Source organism: Dreissena polymorpha, chromosome 2 (genome assembly GCF_020536995.1).
Source record: "Dreissena polymorpha isolate Duluth1 chromosome 2, UMN_Dpol_1.0, whole genome shotgun sequence".
In the NCBI taxonomy this organism is placed as follows: Eukaryota; Metazoa; Mollusca; class Bivalvia; order Myida; family Dreissenidae; genus Dreissena; species Dreissena polymorpha.
Window position 1 is genome coordinate 56,141,907 of NC_068356.1, and position 20,919 is coordinate 56,162,825.

General features: G+C 35.0%; 2 protein-coding genes across 12 annotated transcripts in view; both read right to left on the reverse strand.

The window, feature by feature from the left end:
• Positions 1-20,919, reverse strand: part of LOC127867113 (uncharacterized) — a 707,753-nt gene that overhangs the window by 581,151 nt on the left and 105,683 nt on the right. The window lies entirely within an intron of this gene.
• The window catches only part of LOC127867094 (uncharacterized), a 514,868-nt gene that overhangs the window by 366,553 nt on the left and 127,396 nt on the right, over positions 1-20,919 (reverse strand). For 5 of the 6 annotated variants that reach the window (XM_052408082.1, XM_052408080.1, XM_052408081.1 and 2 more), the window contains one exon: positions 17,961-20,724. In XM_052408082.1, coding sequence (XP_052264042.1) covers positions 19,384-20,724 — 1,341 coding nt within the window. In that variant the 3' untranslated portion in view covers positions 17,961-19,383. Of the gene's footprint in view, positions 1-17,960; positions 20,725-20,919 lie in introns of those variants that run through there. The other variant, XR_008043262.1, reaches the window with a different exon arrangement.

The following is a 20,919-nucleotide window of genomic DNA, read 5'->3' on the forward strand; positions in this document are numbered from 1 at the left end:
ATGGTGTGATCGAAAGCTAAGGAACGAAAACATGTAGATTAAAGTTGCATCGATAAACATACAGTAGATATACGTACACGTATTGAACTTTCTTTCCGTTGGTTGAGATCTTGCTTCTGAATCTGGATAGAAACGTTGCAGGGCGCAACGGAACTTCGGATCCAATTTAGTTTTGACACAACACTATTATATCTATTTACAACAATTGTTTAACGTTAAACACACTTACTAACTGAATATCAATAACTAACTTATTAACTTACAAACGCGTTTATTTTTCCAATAATCGAAAAAATCACATCTTACTACATCGGTTTACAATTTGAAAGTGACCGTTTAAACCGTTATTTTAATACAATGCATAATTAATGTTTTGGCCAATCAGAAGTTTCGGCGATATGACGTCATGCGAATTTTTGTCGCGCGGTATTTCCCGCAGTTGTTAACCTCCAATATATACATTAAAAAGCATTGAATTTGAACCAGAATGAAGTATTTGAAATGACAACCGAGAATACGAAGATAGCGGTTTTCGGTGACAGTTATGTGGTTCGGTTGGAACGGTGGGGTGGGATTCCTGGTGTACGTATGTCTGAAGTGTTATATTTAATAAATAATATTTTTCTATCATGGTTTGTTGTCGAATAACCCACAGTAAGGCTGGAATGGTCATTGTCGGCTCGGGTACTACTTACATGTACCCCGGGTACTCTTAAGTATACTTACATGTACCGCGGGTACAGTATATATATTAAAACGCACCCGGGGATTTTAACACTTAATCGCTCGTTGTCGGCTTTTTTAAATTTAATGTCATGGGTGCATGCGTATACGGGAGCTTACACCGCGTTTAAGTGAGGTTAGTTGGAACTAAACTTTAAAGAAGGCATCGTTTCTTGTGTGTTCTTGATATGAATGTGTTAATGAACGTTTCCTCTGTTTAAATGTATACCTCTTTCATACTTTTCAAAAATAAGTAACCTCAAGCTACATTACAAAAGATGAAACATAACTTGTATTGTTATAAACTGCGACACTATATGTGGGGAGCTTTACTTTTTTGCAATAATAAACATGTACTATTAAAAAGCATAGCGCCATTTTTGGACGGGATATTATGTTCTTATGTTATGTAATCAAAGTACCGATTCGGAAACCATTTTAAACTAATTTGCGGGTGCACACAGCAGCGGATGTGTCAGGTTAAAATTAGATTTTACAGCCGGTGATGCTGGTTTTGACACGACGCATATATACATTTATAAATGAAAGGCTTCATGAACGTTGACGTCGCTCTTGGTTACCAGAAAAATTCCCACGCAAGGATTTCAACCGTCATTGTTTACAATCAATTAAGTGCACAAGAACCGGAATTGGTATAGCGTTTCTATAAGGTGTATGTTCAGCGCGTGTTCCGGGAAAACAGGGCTTAATGTATTTCTTTGTTCAGCTCTATAATATTTATATCAAATCTCTATGAAAAAAGTCGGTGAACAATAATCCGGTGTTAATTTTTGTAAAATATTGAGGCGTTCATTAGTTATTGATCTAAAACTGAGCATTAATCCGCATATAAAAAACACCGGGCGTAATGCATATTAGTTCGGAGACATGAAATTATTTCGAAAGAAAGAAATACGACACAAGGCAATAAGATCCTTGAACCTACTGTGAACATAACCTACTTTGAACATAATTTGTTTATAATGCAGGTTTTTGTTTTTGACCCTGTCATAAGTGTTTTTTTCGAAGTTACAATATAGAGTTATTCAATTGAATCATGAGTATTCATGACCTAATATAAGTATCATTCAAACACATCTTGAACACGAGAGCCAAACTGTCACAAGATATGCCCGTTTGAAGGTTTTTGGACAACTTGAACTTGACCTATATATCATCTAGACACAACTTCTGACCAAAGTTGGTGAAGATCGGATAAATACTTCTTCAATTAGAGAGCGAACACCATTCTAAACGCTTGAAATGCACTAAGTGACCCTGTGACCTAGTTTTTCACCCATATTCAAACTTGACCTCGATATTGTCTAGATACAACTTCTGACCACGTTTGGTGGAGATCTGATGAAAAGTAATTCAATAACTTACAATAAGAGAGCGGACACCATGCTAAATCTTTGAAATGCACTAAGTGACCCCATGACCTAGTTTTTTACCCCGCATGACCCATATTCGAACTTGACTTCGATATTGTCTAGATACAACTTCTGACCAAGTTTGGTGAACATAGGATGAAAACTACTTCAATTAGAGAGCAGACACCATGCTTAATCCTTGAAATGCACTTAGTGACCCCGTGACCTAGTTTTTGATCCTGGCATGACCCATATTCAAACATGACCTTAATATTATCTAGACACAACTTCTGACCAAGTTTGGTGAAGATCTCATGAAAATAATTTGAATTAGAGAGCCGACACTGCTGTGGACGTCGCAAGCCTAACGCCCGCCAAGGGTGAAACTATAATACGTCCCGATTTTTAAAAACGGGCTTATAATAAGATAATTCAACAAGAGATGTGTTTGTCAGAAACACAATGCCCCCATCTGGGCCGCTTTGAAGCCATATATTTGACCTTGAAGGATCAGCTTGACCTTAACATTTCACCACCCAAAATGTGCATCTCTATATTCCACCCTACTGGGGCATAAAAACTAAGGTAGATACAGTAATGGTTCTTCGTCACTGTACTCTTCATACTTGCAATCTGGTCATATTTCAAGTTTCAAGGCAATCCCTTCAGTACATTTCGAGTTATGCTCCAGACAAAAATGTACTTTGAAATTAAATAATGGGAGATAATAAAAAAAAACTAAGGAAGATAGAGTTATGGTTCTTTATAGTCACTGCACTTATCCTACTTGCCATCCTAGGACTCCTGTTTTAAAATTCTAGTGAGACCACTGGTCCACTTATTTTTACTTTTATCTGATTGTAGGTGCCCGGCAGTTATCGTTTTTTCGGTAAAGGAGGGATGCGGGTGTTGCGGGTTCAACAACATGTACTACAAGATATGATTGAATGGGCACCGAAGATAGTGGTTGTGGTTTTGGGGGGGAACGACATTTCGACAACAGAGGCCGAAAAAAATAGCCTGGAACATTGTCCAGTTATGTCGGACAATCAGAGATCGGGCGTGCCTCAGGTTGTGGTAGCAGGACTTTGCAGGCGCTGGCAATTCAGAGAGGCGGCTCTGGACGCTGCCCAGTTTGTCAACATCCAACATGGCAGCGTCCATCGATAAATATGCATCAAAGAAATTGCCACTGGCCTACATGCTTCATGTAAAAGAGGAGAGCCATTGGGTTCGTGATGGGGTTCACCTCAGCAAGGAGGGGGAACGGGTGTTCATGGATGCTTTGAGGAGGAAGTTTGTTAAGATGTTTGCGTAATGTCACGGTGCCTATACCACGTGACTTTTTCAGATCTGTGTTGAGAGAATAAAGTGCGACCCAGTTTACTTTTTTTAAGATTTCTTTTTAAATATTTCACCATTTATAATGGGATAAAGTGGAGAGCCGGCTCATTCCTAAGAGTTTTCTATAGGTATCATGATATTTTAAAACAAATAAGTATTTTTAGCAGTAAAGTACAACCCCGTGTTTGAACGGTTGGAAAAGTGTCGGATCAGTGTGGGGACTTCATATTACAAACGCGCGGTTGCACTTTACTAAAAAAGTACTTACTTGTTTAAAAAGATCATGATACCTATAGAAAACTCTCGAAAATGAGCGGGCTCTCCACTTTATTCCATTATATATGATAAAATATTTAACAAGACATCATCAAAAATGTTAACTGGGTTGCGCTTTATTCTCCTAACACAGATCTTAAAAAGTCACGTGGTATAGGCACCGTGTATGTTATGCAAGATAATAAAATTTGAATGGTATTTGTTTTTTATTATTGTTCTCAAGATTATGAATGCCTAAGCCTTTACACATCCAGAATAGTTATGGTGTGAATATACACCAAATGATGGTAAACAATGGGATGCCTAAAATGATGAGAACAGTTATTGTTTAACACTGTTGTTACTTACATACAGGTACATGTACAAACTAACCTGTTTTCTGTGAGGGAAATTAAACAGGAGTGCAGTGTATATTGCTAATTAGAGATTTCATTTCAGATTTTTTTAATACTGTTTAATGTACGCATATAACAAGATGTGTTTTTGTTGAATTATTAAAAGAATGAGACAAGTGTTAGTGACTTTAAAGAGTGTTAAATTTTGCAATTATGGTGCATTGTACTTGCACTGTGGAAATTGACATAGCATTTTAAGAGTAATTAGTTTGATATTGATCAAACAATGTGTATCCACAAAGAATTTCCTGCTTACACCAACTGTTTAAATATGCAAAAGGAGGATCACAATGAAAGCAAATAAAAGTAAACAAAATAAAAATGTTGATTTTAAATCATACAACAGCTTTGAAGAGTAGATCAAGAGCCATTACATGTTTGACTTTTATCGATAAAATGCCAGTTAGTAAAAACTGTTTTATTGGAAGAGTAGTCTATCGACAAAAAAAATATGTGCATAAATACAATATATGGGTACACATTTTTTAACTTAAAAATAATTTTGTTATTACTAACTAAATTTGATTCAGTTAATTTTACCTGATTTTGACTATAGTTTTTAACAATTAAACATTTTGAAATGTTTTAGGATAACTAGAATACCATGTTAATGTTAGTGCATACTTCATCTGTCTCGTTTCAGAAAATGGAGGACAGCGAGGGTTGCAAAAGGAAATTATTTATAAGAAATAGTCAATAATTATTAAATTAACTATATATGTTTCCTCTATTTGTTGCCTAATAAATAATGCAAATGTATTGTATTGACAATACTATTTCAATTTATATGCATTAAATTACGTGTTATAGTTCAAGTGTCAAAAGAACTAAAATGGATGTCGATTATAAGTTCTGTGTCTTATTCTACCACCAGTCAATACATTATTATTACATAATTCTTGCATAATTGAATTATAAAGTACATGAATGTACCGATATTTTTTCAGAAACATCATTATTTTTAAGAAATTGTATTAAACAAAGAGTAATTTGGGTTAATTTAAGGGCAAAGTAAAGCAAATATACTCATTTGTCTAAAAATAAATCATCTTTTGAAGCCCCCACTGGCATTCAAACATAAGACCTCTGTCCTTTGGGATGCAGGGCTCGATATTAACGGTAGTCCGACTGTCCGGGACAACCAAATTGTTAGTCTGGACAAGTAAATAAAAAATTTGCTAGTCCGATGGGACAAGTGGTCGTTATAATATAATAGTTACTTAGAAAAATGCCTTTAAATCCGTTATTTCTGTGGAGTCACCACAAAACTTTTTCGATTATATTTTGTTTGCGTTTAAACGACAAAGCGCGAGATATTCCGATAGTTCCATGTGATACTACACCGTACTGTTCACAAGGGAAGCAACCCTTAACATTGTTATTTTTCTTCGGCAAGATAACAAGAATATTCTCCTTTGTAAAGAAGTAAACAATATGCATTTAACGACACCGGTATACACACCGATCTTACAGACACTTAACGTAGTGACGTCATCTGATTCTCTATGTATACAATGATTTTACGACATCGTTCCCATTTGTGGTTTGTTTTCGTTAGTACAATGTCGTCTGCTTAAATATGTCTAATCTACTTTCCTTTGGTTTTTCGTCTTAAAATCACAAGTTTTTGTCAGGTACGTACAATGTTTAAAATGTTTAAAAATCAAGAATCTCGAGTTTTCCTGTTATTCTAGTCAGTTGTTTTTGTATTGAAATTGCCTACAATTATGTTATTATGTATTTTGAACGATTTAAGTCTTTATGATTTGAGGATTTTGTATTATTTCGTTATTTTGCAAAGTACTGAGCAGAATAAGATATAATGGTCAGGACAAGTTGCTTTTTTGTCAGGACAAGTTAAATTTTGATCTACTTGTCCGACCGGACAAGTGGCTTCAAAAGTTAATGTCGAGCCCTGGGATGAAAAGTATTCTTTCTTGAAATACAAGGGCATGTAAGAGGATAAGAAGCAATGTTAAGCGTATCACCATACAAAACATATTTATATGTTACAATCGGAAAACATCCCTTAGCGGCCAATCCACACACAATATCATTCTCAATTTTAGTGTCAATAATGAAGATTGACAATAAAATTTATAGTGAATGTATGATATTGAAGACACCCTCAATGTATTGATGACAATCAGAGAGCTCAAATATTTATTGACGCATTGTAAATGTTTATCTTGTTTGAATGATGATCGAGATACAAATGAACAAAATATTAATTAATATTTGTGTACACTTGAGGGCAAAACATATTCTGTAAATATTATTGAGTCAATAACATTGACAATGATATTGTGTGTGGATGGGCAGCTTTAAGGTAATTTGTCACATGACCATTTAAATTACAGTTAAAGTTTAAATTTTTAGTATTGTGCGTTGCCCATTAATTTTCAAGTATTGTACGTTAACTTGTTTCCGGTTCACAGAACTGTCTAAAGACGTGTAAAATACCAGTATTCAAATCTGAAAAATGCCATGTTTTACTCTGTTAGTATCCAGACAAGCGGGTAATAGGCTCTAAGGTACTCACCTGAAACCATAAGGAACTAAACTATTATCACAAGTTAGAGACCCAAATAATGAAATTTCTTAATGAAACATACATTTTGTAAAGTGTTTGTTCTCATTAAAAATTGGGTCCGGCAATCGGCCCGATATCCAATTAAGAAAAATAATGGAAGGTTTCGAAAACAATAATAATATTTTTAATATTTTTTAGATCTCAATATTTAGTTTAAATCCCATCCACAACTTTTGTAAGGAAACAACTACAACACTAATTTCCCAATTTTAGTCAAAAGTCGCAAATTTTCCCATTCTAAAGGGAATGGCCCTGCTACCAGGGACCTCATTGGGGGCCTAGGCGGCCCCCAAACCCCCAGCCATTGAGTTTCATTACTTGCCTTCAGCCGTAAATATCAGGTCTTAGCTCAGAGGAACTAGTTTGAAACTTGGCCGATATTTGATTGGGTTAAATGTTCTGACGGTGACCAAAATTTATAAATATTGGCAAATTAATGTAAGGTTTTGAAAGAATTTTTTTTATTAGATCTCAATATTTTGTTCAACTCCCATCCACATATTTTTTAGAAAAAAACAACAACAACACTAATTTCCTAATTTTAGTCAAAAAGTCGCAAATTTTCCAAATCCACAGGGATCCGGCCCCGCAACCAGGGCGTTGCACCTGTACCTCATTGTATTCTAACTTGCACAGCAACGTCCGAAATATAAAATATCCTACTTCTATTGCGATATTGAAATTCAAGATATAATGATAACTAAACTCAATCATTAATAGCGATAGCTGTTTTTGCACAAATTTAATAGAGGAATTCGTGACGCAAATGGTCAGTATTTTAAAAAGTGTGCAACTCATTTTTTCACATTTTTCAACAGTTAGCGACTAATTTTTTTTTTCACAAATTTCAGCAGTTTGAGACTCATATTTTCACAAATATGAACAATGCTCAATTAATTATTTTCACAATTTTCAACAGTTACAACTCATTTGTTCACAATTTTTAGCAGTGTGCAACTTAATTTTCCATAATTGTCAAGATTGCGCGACTCATATTTCACAATTTTCAACATTGCAAGACACTTTTTTTACATTTTTCTAATGTTTGCGACTGATATTTTAAGAATTTTAAACAATGCGCGACTCATTTTTTCACATTGTTGAATAGTCACCACCTTTTTTTCTCACTGTGAACAGTGCGCGACTCATTTTTCCACAATATGAACAGTGTGCAACTAATGTTTTCAAAAAATGAGGCGGCCGAGGTTGCTGCACAAAGATAAAAAAGCCAGCTGCCATAAATTTTATCCAAAAAATAGCAACATGGCTTATTGGAGCTAAACAACCCTTTCTACATGTACTTTCAACAAGCACACAAACCAATGACAGTAGGACTACGGCACTGACCGTTGGTTCATCAGCATGTAAAATGGGTGTCAAAAATAGCACAAATAATGTAAAATGTGTAATATGCATGTATAACGATTAACGATAAAACTTATTAACCACTCGACCAGGAAACATCTGTTGCAGACTATGTGGGATTCAGGATGCTCTCCCACTGGTATCATATGCAGATCAGTGGGCACAAGAACGTACACAACATCATTAATGTCAGCAATATATATCTCCGACTTCAAACACACAGCTTGAAAAATCGCTGAATATTGCACAAAAGCAGCTTCGTTACAAACTTCCAGCAACTCGAAATCCACAAGCAGTCTCGTTCCCCACCCACTTTGACTTCGCAGCGAAGGCATATTTTTTGGGGGGAAACCGTTAACATCTCACAACTAAACGTATACTACGAAGATTGACAAGTTGAAAAATAAATTACTCTAATCACTTCCAATTTGCGCACTACGTTAAAATCCAGTTCCATTTTGTGTTTATTGTTTGAAATGTTACTCTACACATTCGCTTTGAAAAAAGCGGTTGGCGTGTTGTTGGAAGTACATGTACATGTCGAATGTGTTATTGTAAAAACTATTGGTATTGTGTTATAAGTACAGAAATTGTATTTAAGTTTAGATTTCTAGCTTAAATTCATATATTTTGTTAGATAATTTGCGTTTAAATTTGATTGTTTGTTGCTTACTTGCGAACTATTTTTTGTGTAAATATGCATAGACGCTAGTGGATATGTAATCAGGTTACCGTATTTACAACAATAAAATTTAACGGCTGTTTGTTTTTATTTGTTTTGTTAATATTTTCTAAAACGTATGTTAAACGAGAGATGCAATTATTAATTAATTTGGGAATAAAATCGCAATATGTATTAATAAAAATCAAATTTTAAGTGTCTAGCGCGTGAATTGTCTCCTGGGGGTGAATTGTGTTTGGGTTGCTATTAACGCTATTAACGCTTCCGGCGAGAACTCATTTTATAGCGATTGCGCAATAAAAAACACCACTTTTTCGTAAATTTATCAAAAACTGGACTTTTCCCAGATATGACGAATACGCCAAAAGGTAGATCGCATTCTGGTCCATATACATGTCAAATTTCAGCACACGTGTTGGGCCAGTTTTCAAGACTCCCAAATCGCGGCTATAACCAGGAGCTTAACGAATTTTAGTCGCCATTATCATTCGTTCAATTGAACGTCATCAAATGATGACGTCAATATAGCACTCATTCCATACTAGAGTTGCGACACCTTAAGGGTTTCGCGTGATGGAATGAGTGGAGAGATGAAATCAAATTGAAAATCGATTATTTCTAAAAAAAATGGTACGAAAAAATATGTGGGTAGGAAAAAAAAACAAATTTGGGTACGAAAACAAATTTGAGTACGATAAAAAGGGTACAAACAAAATAAGGGAACGAAAAAACTATTTTGGTACGAAAAAAATGGGTACAAATAAAAAATAAGGTACGAAAAAATTTGTGTACAAAAAAAAAAAGTACGAACAAATGGGTACGAAGAAATTTGGGTACGAACAAATTTGTGTACGAAAAAATTGGGTTCAAAAAAATGTGGGTACGAAAAAAAAATTGGTTATGAAAAAAAATTAGGGTACGAAAAACTATTTGGGTACGAAAAAAAAGGTTCAAATAAAAATTTGGGTACAAAAAAAATTGGGAACAAAACGAATTTGGGTACGAAAAAAATTTGAGTACGAACAAATGGGTTTAAAGAAATTTGGGTTCGAACAAATTTGTGTAAAAAAAAAATTGGGTACGAAAAAAAATTTGGTTATGAAAACCTATAGGGAACGAAAAAATTAGGATACAAAAAACTATTTGGGTACGAAAAAAAAAGGGTACATATTTAAATTTGGGTACAAAAAAAAATTGGGTACGAAACAAATTTGTGCACCGACGGACAGACGAAGCGGCGACTATATGCTCCCCCTAAAAAATTTGGGGGGGAGCATAATAAACAAGTTATGGCAATTTAAAGGTGGTACGCAATTTTAATAATAGATTTATCAATTATATGCTTATTCTAAGTGAAAAAAAGGCCATAATTGTTACAAAATGCTTGATACAGTTATCTGCTCTTGTTTATACATTGGGGTCATGTTGGTTAATAAGCAAAATACATGGTGTATGAACGCAATATGTCAAGGGACATAAAAAATATTTGAGGTCATATGCAAACTTTAACATAGATTTATCAATAATATGCATATTATTCTAAGTGAAAAAGGGCCTAATTCTGTTAAAATGCTTGATACAGTAAATGAGTTGTCTGCTCTTGTTTATAGATTGGGGTTATGTCGGTAATGAAGTATGCAAAATATAAAAGCAATATGTCAATGGACATAGGAAATATATTTGAGGTGGTACGCAAACATTCCAATGCGCACGCCGACGCCGGGTTGAGTAGGATAGCTCGACTATATATATTTCATATATAACAGTCAAGCTAAAATGTAAATATACCATAAACAACAGGCTAACCTCAATCACAACTTTAATGCAATGCTTATAACAATAGAGATACAATGATATGCCAGGGATTGAAACTAACTGTTTACTATTGTGGGCAACCATCTTTAGTATTTTGGTTGCCCAGATAAAGAATAACGAGCCCAGAAATATGAACATGTGAATATTATACATTCTTTTAATAAAATAATAGATAATTAAATACATTTGCTGACAACACATGTTCAATGCATGATGTTTTATTATGAGCCTGAATTGAATCATGTCCTATTCCTAAATAATGAATGTTATTTAACTAGTATTGATCCATGGTGATCAATTGTTTTTCAATTTTTATTGCAGTGAATTGTTTTAAGCTTAAAAAAAAAGAAGTTTACCAACTTTTGAAATTGAGTTGCCCAGGCCAAAATCTACTTGCCCCGGGTTCACGGTAAACCACTTATTTCCATCCCTGTATGCTCTTCATTTTCTGTTCTTCCATCCCATTCTCAAAATTAAATTTAAAGCCGATATTTTTTAATAACATTAGTATGAATTACTAACCATTATCACCCAAAAAACAATTTTACAAAGCTGTAATCCCGTCGTAGAGATTTAGTTTACTATTATCAGTGTTCTCTTTAAATACCGGCTGCTAGCGATCTTGCCGGTTACATTAACTCTTGATGCCGGCTACTTTTCCCAAATATATCAAGTAAATGTCACAAATGCTTTGGTTTTACTGCATAGTTGCCGGCCATATAACTGGCTACTCAAATTTTTCTGGAAAACACTGAACTATGCATGACAAACACACAAAAATTAAATACATCTTAGATTCATTGTAAAAAATAAATTGACATTTCCAGCTTGTCGTCACTAAAATCCAAAGATTCAAATAATTTTCCACGAGATACGTCAACAATTGCGTAATCAAATGAATGAAAAATAAAAGTAAAGAAAGCCGGATTTTACATAAATTTCAGGTTGAAACACAACAAGGTAAAGGTAGTCGGTGAGATATAATAATAATACAGTTAGTAAGGCTCGTACCCTGGGTACGGTAAATATACTAAAACATACCCGGGAATTTTAACACTAAATCGGTTGTTGTCGGCTATTTTGTAAAAATTAATTATGTTTACATTTATGTCAATTTTCTGTTAAATGGCATTTATACAATGTATTATCAAAACTCATTTTTACAATCATTAATGTGATTCAATTTAAAATCTTAAATTGTTTAAAGTCGCGTCATTGTATGACGTTGTCAAGTATATTTTCCGCGATGTCGCACGTTCACTTTTTACCGTCATAGATTTTTTTAAAGAAACATTTTTTGGTTTGCGAGGTCCGTTAAATGGGGAACACCATATTTGGTATTTATATTATGTTTTAACAAATAATTCATGCTGTGTAATAAATATTGTATAAGATATTTCGATATTTATTGAAAATGTTTCAAATTGTTATTTATGAAACCTTTTATTCTAATGAGTGTATGCTATCATTTTAAACTTCGAATAGCAGATCTGTTGTACTATAATCGTATTATTCATTCTTTATTGTTAATTTCATTCATTGTAGAGAATCGTCAATGTTACATCTAGTCGCCAATCCTTGTCGTTGGTGTTAGTTTTCAATGCTTGTTATCATTGCCGTCAATGTTAGTCGTCAATCCTTATCGTCATTATACATGAAGGAAATAAAAGCAGAAACAGAGACGTATTCTTGATTACTTGATTATTCCTACGGCGTCCTCTCAACACTCATACTAAAAAGCATGTTGATGCAGATTTTTTTTTAAAGAGAAGTTTCTTTAAGGTAAACAATATTGTTTTACTTTAATCGCTAGCATGTTTAACGACATCGGATTTTTGGCAGATATACAACTCGGATACAATCTAATTTGTGCGGGTATGTTTAAGTTTCTTTACCGTACCCGGGCTACATGTAAGTAAAGTTAAGAGTACCCGGGGTACATGTACCGGTAAGTAGTACCCGAGCCGAGAATGTCAATTGAAGGTGTTAGAGATGCATTGAACCATAAGATTAAAAAGGGTAATTAACCACGGGCTTATTAAAATTAAAACGATGACATTACATTGTACCAGCTGTTTATTGTTGTATACTGTAAGCTTGAAATATTTTAAATAATGTAAACAACTTACCTTGTATAAAGTTGGCACATTGTTGTCAGGTGTAGAAACTATTATACTTATTTCTGTGAAGTTGCACTGGCTGAACCAAAAGAATTATGTAGTTGTTTCTAAATAATCACGAAACAATCTACTAATGCATATATGCTTGCCAGTTGCTGAGTTTGTGCATTTCCATTCATTATACTATCGGCCTTGGCAAACAGCGTAGACTCAGATTAGACGCCGCATGATGTCTGCTATTTGGTACGCAGAAGATTTGCATATCCACGGGTGTATTATGTCAAATGTTATGGTTTTTCAATAGATCGTATACTTATCTACAAAACAGCGAATTAGCGTTCACTTGACATCATTTTTAATTATGTTATTTTGTTAATACTTTCTCGCGTTCTTTTCGCCTTTGGTCGACGCCGTCTGCTATTTCAAACGATGAAGATTTCCATATCCACTGGCGTTTTTTTATGTCAAATGTTAGTGTTTTCCAATGGATCGTATGCTTATCTACAAAACAGATAAGTAGCGTTCACTTTACATCGTTTGAGATGATGTTTTTTTGTAAATACTTTCTAAGCGTTCATTCTGACGAAGTCGACCATTTTGACGGGTGTGAAGAAATACCGAAGTTCCCCTAATTACCAAAATCCCCAGGAATCCCCGAGATCCCACGAAATCCCCATTAATATTGATTATTTATCGAAAAACTGCGTATTTTAATATAGATTGTTGCGAAATACACTGAAATAACTAATGAAACATTGTTTTTATGAAAGTTTGATTTCGGATATTTCGGTAGGGTATCGGTATATCCACATAACGCATTTTGTAATTCCGGTTATGTTAAACTTGCGAATTTTTTTCGTGATTTTATCAAAAACTACATTTTTCCCAGGTATAACGCCTACGCCAACAGGTAGATCGCATTCTTGTCCATAAACATGTAAAATTTCAGCAAGCGTGCTGGGCCAGTTTTCAAGGCGCCCAAATCGCAGTGATTTGCCTCAGCTTAACGAAACTTAGCCCCCTTAATCATTCGTTCGAATGAACGTCATCAATGATGACGTCCAATACATCACTCATTCCATATATTTACATAATTATATTATCAATAAGTATATGATATTTAAGAGATGTTGAATTGTTTTGCAAAAGCACAGAGACGAGAAAGCAGATTGGTTAATGTTTGGTCCCCATATTCAAACTATCTTCATATAAGTTGCGAGCAGAAATTTCAAATTGATTTTAAATTGTATGCATCGTTACGTTTGGATGGTTAACTGTCACAGTGGACAATGCTAAATGAAAACTGTTTACATGGTAACGTTCTATTTTATCAGAGAGCTCTTGATGCCAATGGAACACTCAATGGGATAGTCGTCGAAGCAGGATGCGATCTTATGTGTTAAAATTGTATTGGACATGGGTAACACTATTTGAATGCCATATGTTCATTATTTAATTTAAATCTCGATAAATATCACATACATGTTTTTTCTTTTTATAACTTTATAGTAGACATTATACAAAAGGAGGAATCATTTTTTGAATCCAGAAACTCTATCAAAAGATAGTTGTCTTGATTTTGTGAGTCGCGTTCTGAGAAAACTGGGCTTAATGCATGTGCGTTAAGTTTCGTCCTAGATTAGCCTGTGCAGTCCGCACAGGCTAACAAGGGACGACACTTTCCGCTTAAACTTGATTTTCGGCAAGGAGGGACTTCCTTGAAACTAAAAATACCATAAAAGCGGAAAGTGTCGTCCCTGATTAGCCTGTGCGGACTGCACAGGGTAATCTGGCATGACACTTTACGCACATGCATTAAGCCCAGTTTTCTCAGAACACGACTCTTATTAACAACTTTCATAACATAACACGCAGCATAAAGATATACTTATTTAACAGGGCTCGCCGTATTAGAACGGTCAATGCAAAGCATCGGGAATTAAAACCGGTTTGAAAATTAGCCGATCCGAATCAATTTCCTCCTGATTTTGAATAACACACAAACAGCACACTGACAACAACTGACAAATTATGTTTGATGAACAAAGACCATTAGACCTTATGTCTGATAAACAGAGACCATTATACCCTATGTTTGATAAACAGAGACCATTAGACCTTCTGTTTGATGAACAGAGACCATTAGACCTTATGTTTGATGAACAGAGACCATTAGACCTTATGTTTGATGAACAGAGACCATTAGACCTTATGCTTGATAAACAGAGACCATTAGACTCTATGTTTGATGAACAGAGACCATTAGACTTTATGTTTGATGAACAGAGACCATTAGACCTTATGTTTAATAAACAGAGACCATTAGACTCTATGTTTGATGAACAGAGACCATTAGACCTTATGTTTGATGTACAGAGACCATTAGACCTTATGTTTTTCTGCTTCTCCGGTATACGAAGCAGTCAACGCTATATCTTTTACCCCATACCCTGAGGTCTGAATAATGAATATCATATTTCGTTTTGGGGCGACTATTTGCTTGCCTGAATCCAATTTTTCACGCTATTGTTGTTCATGTTTGTAATTCCGTTGATATACGATGTCAAGGTAAGAAAGAAGTCAATCCTATTTATATAAGCCAGATTGTTTCGTTAGCCCCAGCCTGTATGTAACATTCTCTGCTATCCTGGTACAACGAGTACCTGATATCTACGAAGATCTTCTAAAGGCTGCCTAGCTCACAAGGGATACTATTGAAAAGACGTTGAAAAACATACATGCATAAAATACAGCAGATAATTATGTGACCGCGTCTCTTAAACATAGGTTTATTGAATCTTCATATCTTAAAAACGCAGACAATAAGTATTTATTGATGTATCAATAGTATCTAGGATGTGCGTCTTAACCTAAGAGGTTTCTTTTCCCCGCGCATATCTGCCATTTAATGTTTAAAATCACGTTTTTTGAGTACATAAAAAGGCACTCCATTTAATGTCTTTACAAGCCATTATAAACCATACGGACGAAATACAAAAAGAGATAAATCTATCTGGATATCAATCTGAATACTTTTGCAACCGAATGCTTGTGGAAAGCATTCTTCTTTTTCTTAAGTGGCTGTATGTTATATTGTGTCGTATTGTCAGTTATCTTCATAAAAACATAGAACATTTCAAACTGTTCAATCTGTTCACGTAAACAATGCTTCATGGTTGTGTAATAAAAATCAACTGATAAATATATAACAGTATTTTGACGACAGCATTTTCAAGTATCATCCGCAATATAAATACTTAAGTTATTTTTAGAAATTTGCAACTAAAATTTTGTTTTCGATGCGTCAATCTTTGAACATGTCCCTTTAAGAAGTCGTTTGCACTAGGAAATATGTGGATGAGTAGTGATATTCAATATGTATTGAAGGAACTATTTTTCTTAGTCTGCAGGCTACAGATCAGTAACTCGGTATATCAAATGAGCCGCAAGCTGAAAACTGATGTGCTGTTTCCTGATAATGCAACTCCCGCTAATGGGTCATAATATAATTCTTTACGTGATCAATATCATTAGAGATGTTAACCGATTCGGGTGTAGCATTGTAGACCCTGTATTCTATGAAAATGAAAAGTAACACAAAAAGGTCCAACCAAAAATACAATCAAACAATTACAACAACCCATCTATTCAACATTGTACTCATTGATCGTGGTCAATATTTCATTTGGTTGTATTCTTGCGCGTTTTGCATTTGTTTAGTGAGACCGTTACAGTGAACTCACTCAGGTACTCTTCAACAGATTAAACTCGCTTCAATATCGGCACCTAAATATTGTCAAACATAAAGGTCAGTGCCACGTTAATATTGGCGAACTATTCTTTATCATACATATCCACATTGTCACAGAAGGTGTTAATAGTCATAGTGCGGGATGACTTGTATTTGCATCTGTTTGCAGGAAACACGTTAAATATAGCAGTCACAGTATGTATGTCAGTGCATCTTACACGATGACTGCTAAACGAAATACAATTCGTTAAACAGACGTATTATATAACACTCGGGTTAGGTGTTCCAGTGCAAAATACGTAGTGACCGCTATCTTCATATTAAGAATCCAGTTAAGGCGGAAAGTGGCTGAAAAGCCTGTGTGTTTTGCAAACTCTAAGCTGGAACGACGCTTTCAACACATAGATTATGCCCAGTTAACTCTAACCTGGAACGACGCTTTCAACACATGAATTAAGCCCAGTTTTCGCAGAGCGCGGCTCACATCATTACCGCTACAACATGCGCCCAATATTAAGAATACCAATAAGGATTAAATATGTTCGTCAGAAAACGTTTCTCATGCACTTGATTAACCTTTATCGCGAATATTAACATCAAATAATCAAGCGCTGTACTTAAATGATTCGCGTTATGAGAAAACTGGCATAATGCTTGTGCTTTAAGCGTTGTCCCGGATTAACCTGTGCAGACAACATAGGCTTATCAGGGACTACACTTTCCGCTTGTATCACATTTTTTGTTTAAATGAAGTCTCTTCTTAGCATAAATCCAATGTAGGCGGAAAGTGCCGTCCCTGATTAGCCTGTGACGGCACTTTACGCACATGAATTATGCCCAGTTTTCTCAAATTAATAAACAATAATTTGCATTTTTTGAAATAGTACAAAACAATGAATCTAACATCTAGTTCAACAGCGTAGAAAACGTATCTCCAATTCCGCAAGATTGTAACCTGAAAACGGATCTAAAGAAATGTAACTCTGTTACATTAACCAAGAACAAAACAGATTTGTCTACCTTGAATTGCACACAGTTTCTTCAGCTTATTTCTAAGCTCTATTATTAGTCAAGAAGCTGAGGAACCTTGTTCTGGCCATGAAAAGTGCGTGTATTGATTTTACCATTGTACAGTGTCGATGACGTGAAATCACGACTTTGTATTTATTTGCACCCAAGCGCCACATATTAAATATTTGGAAAACACTTTTTATTTACATTCTAACATTTAAGATGAAATCGGCAACTCTGATTATCCGATTCGTATAAATTGTTAAATATGACGTATTTATTTTCTTAAACTTTCATGTTTTATCTATAGGTATATAATATTTAGTAAAAAAAAGTTGCTCAAATGATAATACTTATCTCTTGACAGATGTAATATTGACTATGTAATAAAGCGATTTAAAGGCTTCACGTTTATAAGACACACTTTTGTAGTATAGATATTCAATAAGGCATCCGAAAAGCGAAATGGCGCCTGCATTCTTACAGGAAGCATACAAAACCAAGAATATATCGTGGTTTTGCAACTGAGTTTAATTGTATTGCTAATAAACATACACAGTTACACCCTCGGAATGTAATCAGGCATAATGCTTTTTTACATGATATGTCCTCCATCGCTCATACATTCAATGCATACAATTACATTCCATTCATATGATTACATCACAAAATGGGTATTTAGTATAAATTCAACAGTTTAATGGGCATAACATACGTGTAGCCAATGGCGTAAGAGTGATGTTAACTGGATACCTCTAATGAACTGTAATTCAAAAATTATATTTATGCTTAACAATCATATAAGTTTGACCAGAACATATCAGTATTTATTAAATGCCATTTCAAATGCCATGGTAGAACATGTCCTTTTTCTCCCACAGTGCCCCTCACGATCCAACCGATACTGAACAATACAAAAAACTACTAACATCTACGCCCGTGGACCTATAACCAAGCCAAGGACAGTGTCCTTCAGCACCGTGTAGCTGTTGATGGTCCACGGCCGTTCAAAAACTCAAAAGTTTATATTCACTTGTCCAGTAAAAAAACACGAGCAATTATACATTCACATGAGAAGTAGTTTAATCAATTCGCATAAAACAACTGCACTTCATTTCTTATTTGTGAATGCAACAATAGCGTTATTGAAGACATTTTAAAAACATTGAATGAACACAGATATGCACCCTTTTTATCGATAAGTGCAACAATGTGTTCAATACTTCTTGATCAATATTACAAATCACAACTATGTTTCTACTCAACAAGAAAAACAAGAATATTATCGATACATTTACAGCAATAACAACAATACCAGTGGACTTTCAGTAACTGCCAGTAACACATATATTCATTCAGTGCAAATGCGTTAACAATACCAACCATAAACCAAGTGAACATTTAGATAAGAAGATGAGATACAAATGACACAAACACACTTTATTTCCTAACATGCATACGCACATAAACAAAAGTCACATTTCTACATACGTCGACAAAATGAGTTACTACAAATGTTCTAAAAAGAAATATATGCATAACTTGAAATTATACCGCTGGTTTCCAAGCGCGATACGTACATATTTTGTTAAGATATATAGAATATAGCAAAATTACTTTACATAACTTTATTTTGCAAACTACTGTTATCTATGCGATTGACATTTTTAATAAATTGTATCAAAATTTATTGTTTCGGTAAATTTGACAGCCTACTGGAAACAAATCTTTCGTAAAATTGTGCACATTTTAAAAAAGTGAAACGAACGTCTGCAAGTCAAACATCAATTACTGAACAAATCACTATTACGATAAGTTGTATAATTTTCACGTTTTTGGCAACAATGACAGGTGATTCGTTAAAGATAATATGTACTCAAAAGTTATAAATACGTGTTGCGCCTCGTTACTGATCTATTGATCATCGTTAACGTTTTACATCATAATTCTAGCACAAATATCATCCGCGTTGATAACTCGACTCCCTTCCATTATCATCCTCACGCCCACATCCGTTATAACCTCGTCCGTTCGTCTCTTTAATGCCTGCCAAATCGCATCGGTATAGTCAAACTCCTCGTTCTCATCCATGCAGAATTCCACTCTGTTCATGCGCATGAGCTGCAGCAACTCCAGCTCAATTCTCCTCCCGCTGTACCATCGGAATGGTTCAGGATGAGCAATAAGAGCTTTTCGTATCTTTGGAAGTCTAAGTATCATCTTTGGACCTTCATTGAGCATATCTGTAATCGTTGATATCCATGTGCGTTGCTGTTCCCCATCCAGTCCAGAGGTTGCCATCAAATTCCTTTCAGGAATCATATAGTATGGTAGCTCTAAGGTGATCAATGCAACTCTAAGCGCATCTAATGCTTCATGCAACCACTGCAAAATACTTTTTTTATGAAAAGAGGCTTGAGGATTATTTTCCGCCATCCATAAAACGATGTTTTTCAATGTGTACGATGAAACTTCTTTCTTACGTGGATGTAATACATCGTTCTTTATCATTTTCAATAAAACATACAATTTAGTTTGAGTGTCGTTAAGATTGCTAATTAGTTCGATCTCACCGGCGTTAAAACACACTCTCCATTCAACATGTTGATATTCACTTGCTTTAAATCCAACAGGCGTAAGAACTGCCCCAAGTGATACGACCCTCTGAACGGCTTCCGGTGGCGGCCAGTGGCGAGGTCTTGCGGCCCATTTTGACAGGATGCTGGGACAGTAGTAAGGTAATGCATGGACAGTGTCGTTGTGCAAGTATCCCAGCACTGTAGTAGGAATTGACGGTCCCGCACGCTCATGCTGCACCATGCCCTCACCCATAGCTACTTTCGACCAGTTATTAACAAACAAGTCACTGCTCAAAAGTTTGCGACCATATCCGTCATCACAAAACGCATCATTTACTTCCCTGATAATTGTTGTACCGCGTCTCTCCAGTATCAGTCTACAGTGACCATGGTAACTCCTGCGGCTGAGTGATCTCAACACGGTTATCTCCGCAGGAAAGGCAATTGAATTTACATCATCTTCTAAACAGATCACTCTATTAAGTACAATTATTTCATCAATATCACTTTCCAAGAAGTTGCTCAGCCCCTCACCTTTGCTACCCGTAATAATACACGTTTGTTTTTCATTTCTCTTTGCAGTCCACTGCTTGCCAAACTCCCGATATGCGTCTCTCCGAGCCTGTATGATCTCCGGTCCGTAACCGAGACAGCTCAGTATAGTGCATGTCTCAAGGGAGGCATTTTCCCACTGAATCTAAAAAACGTTTCAATTAGAAACACGCTACATGTCATAAATAACATTATATCGTTAGTAGTCAAATAAATCAGCAATACTAAAATTATTCCAATTTAAATTATTCTTTTACGGCCATACCATTCGATGTATTATCAATTTAAAATTCTAACACGGCACGCGACTTGTTTTTTTAGACAAATAAGGAAATCAAGC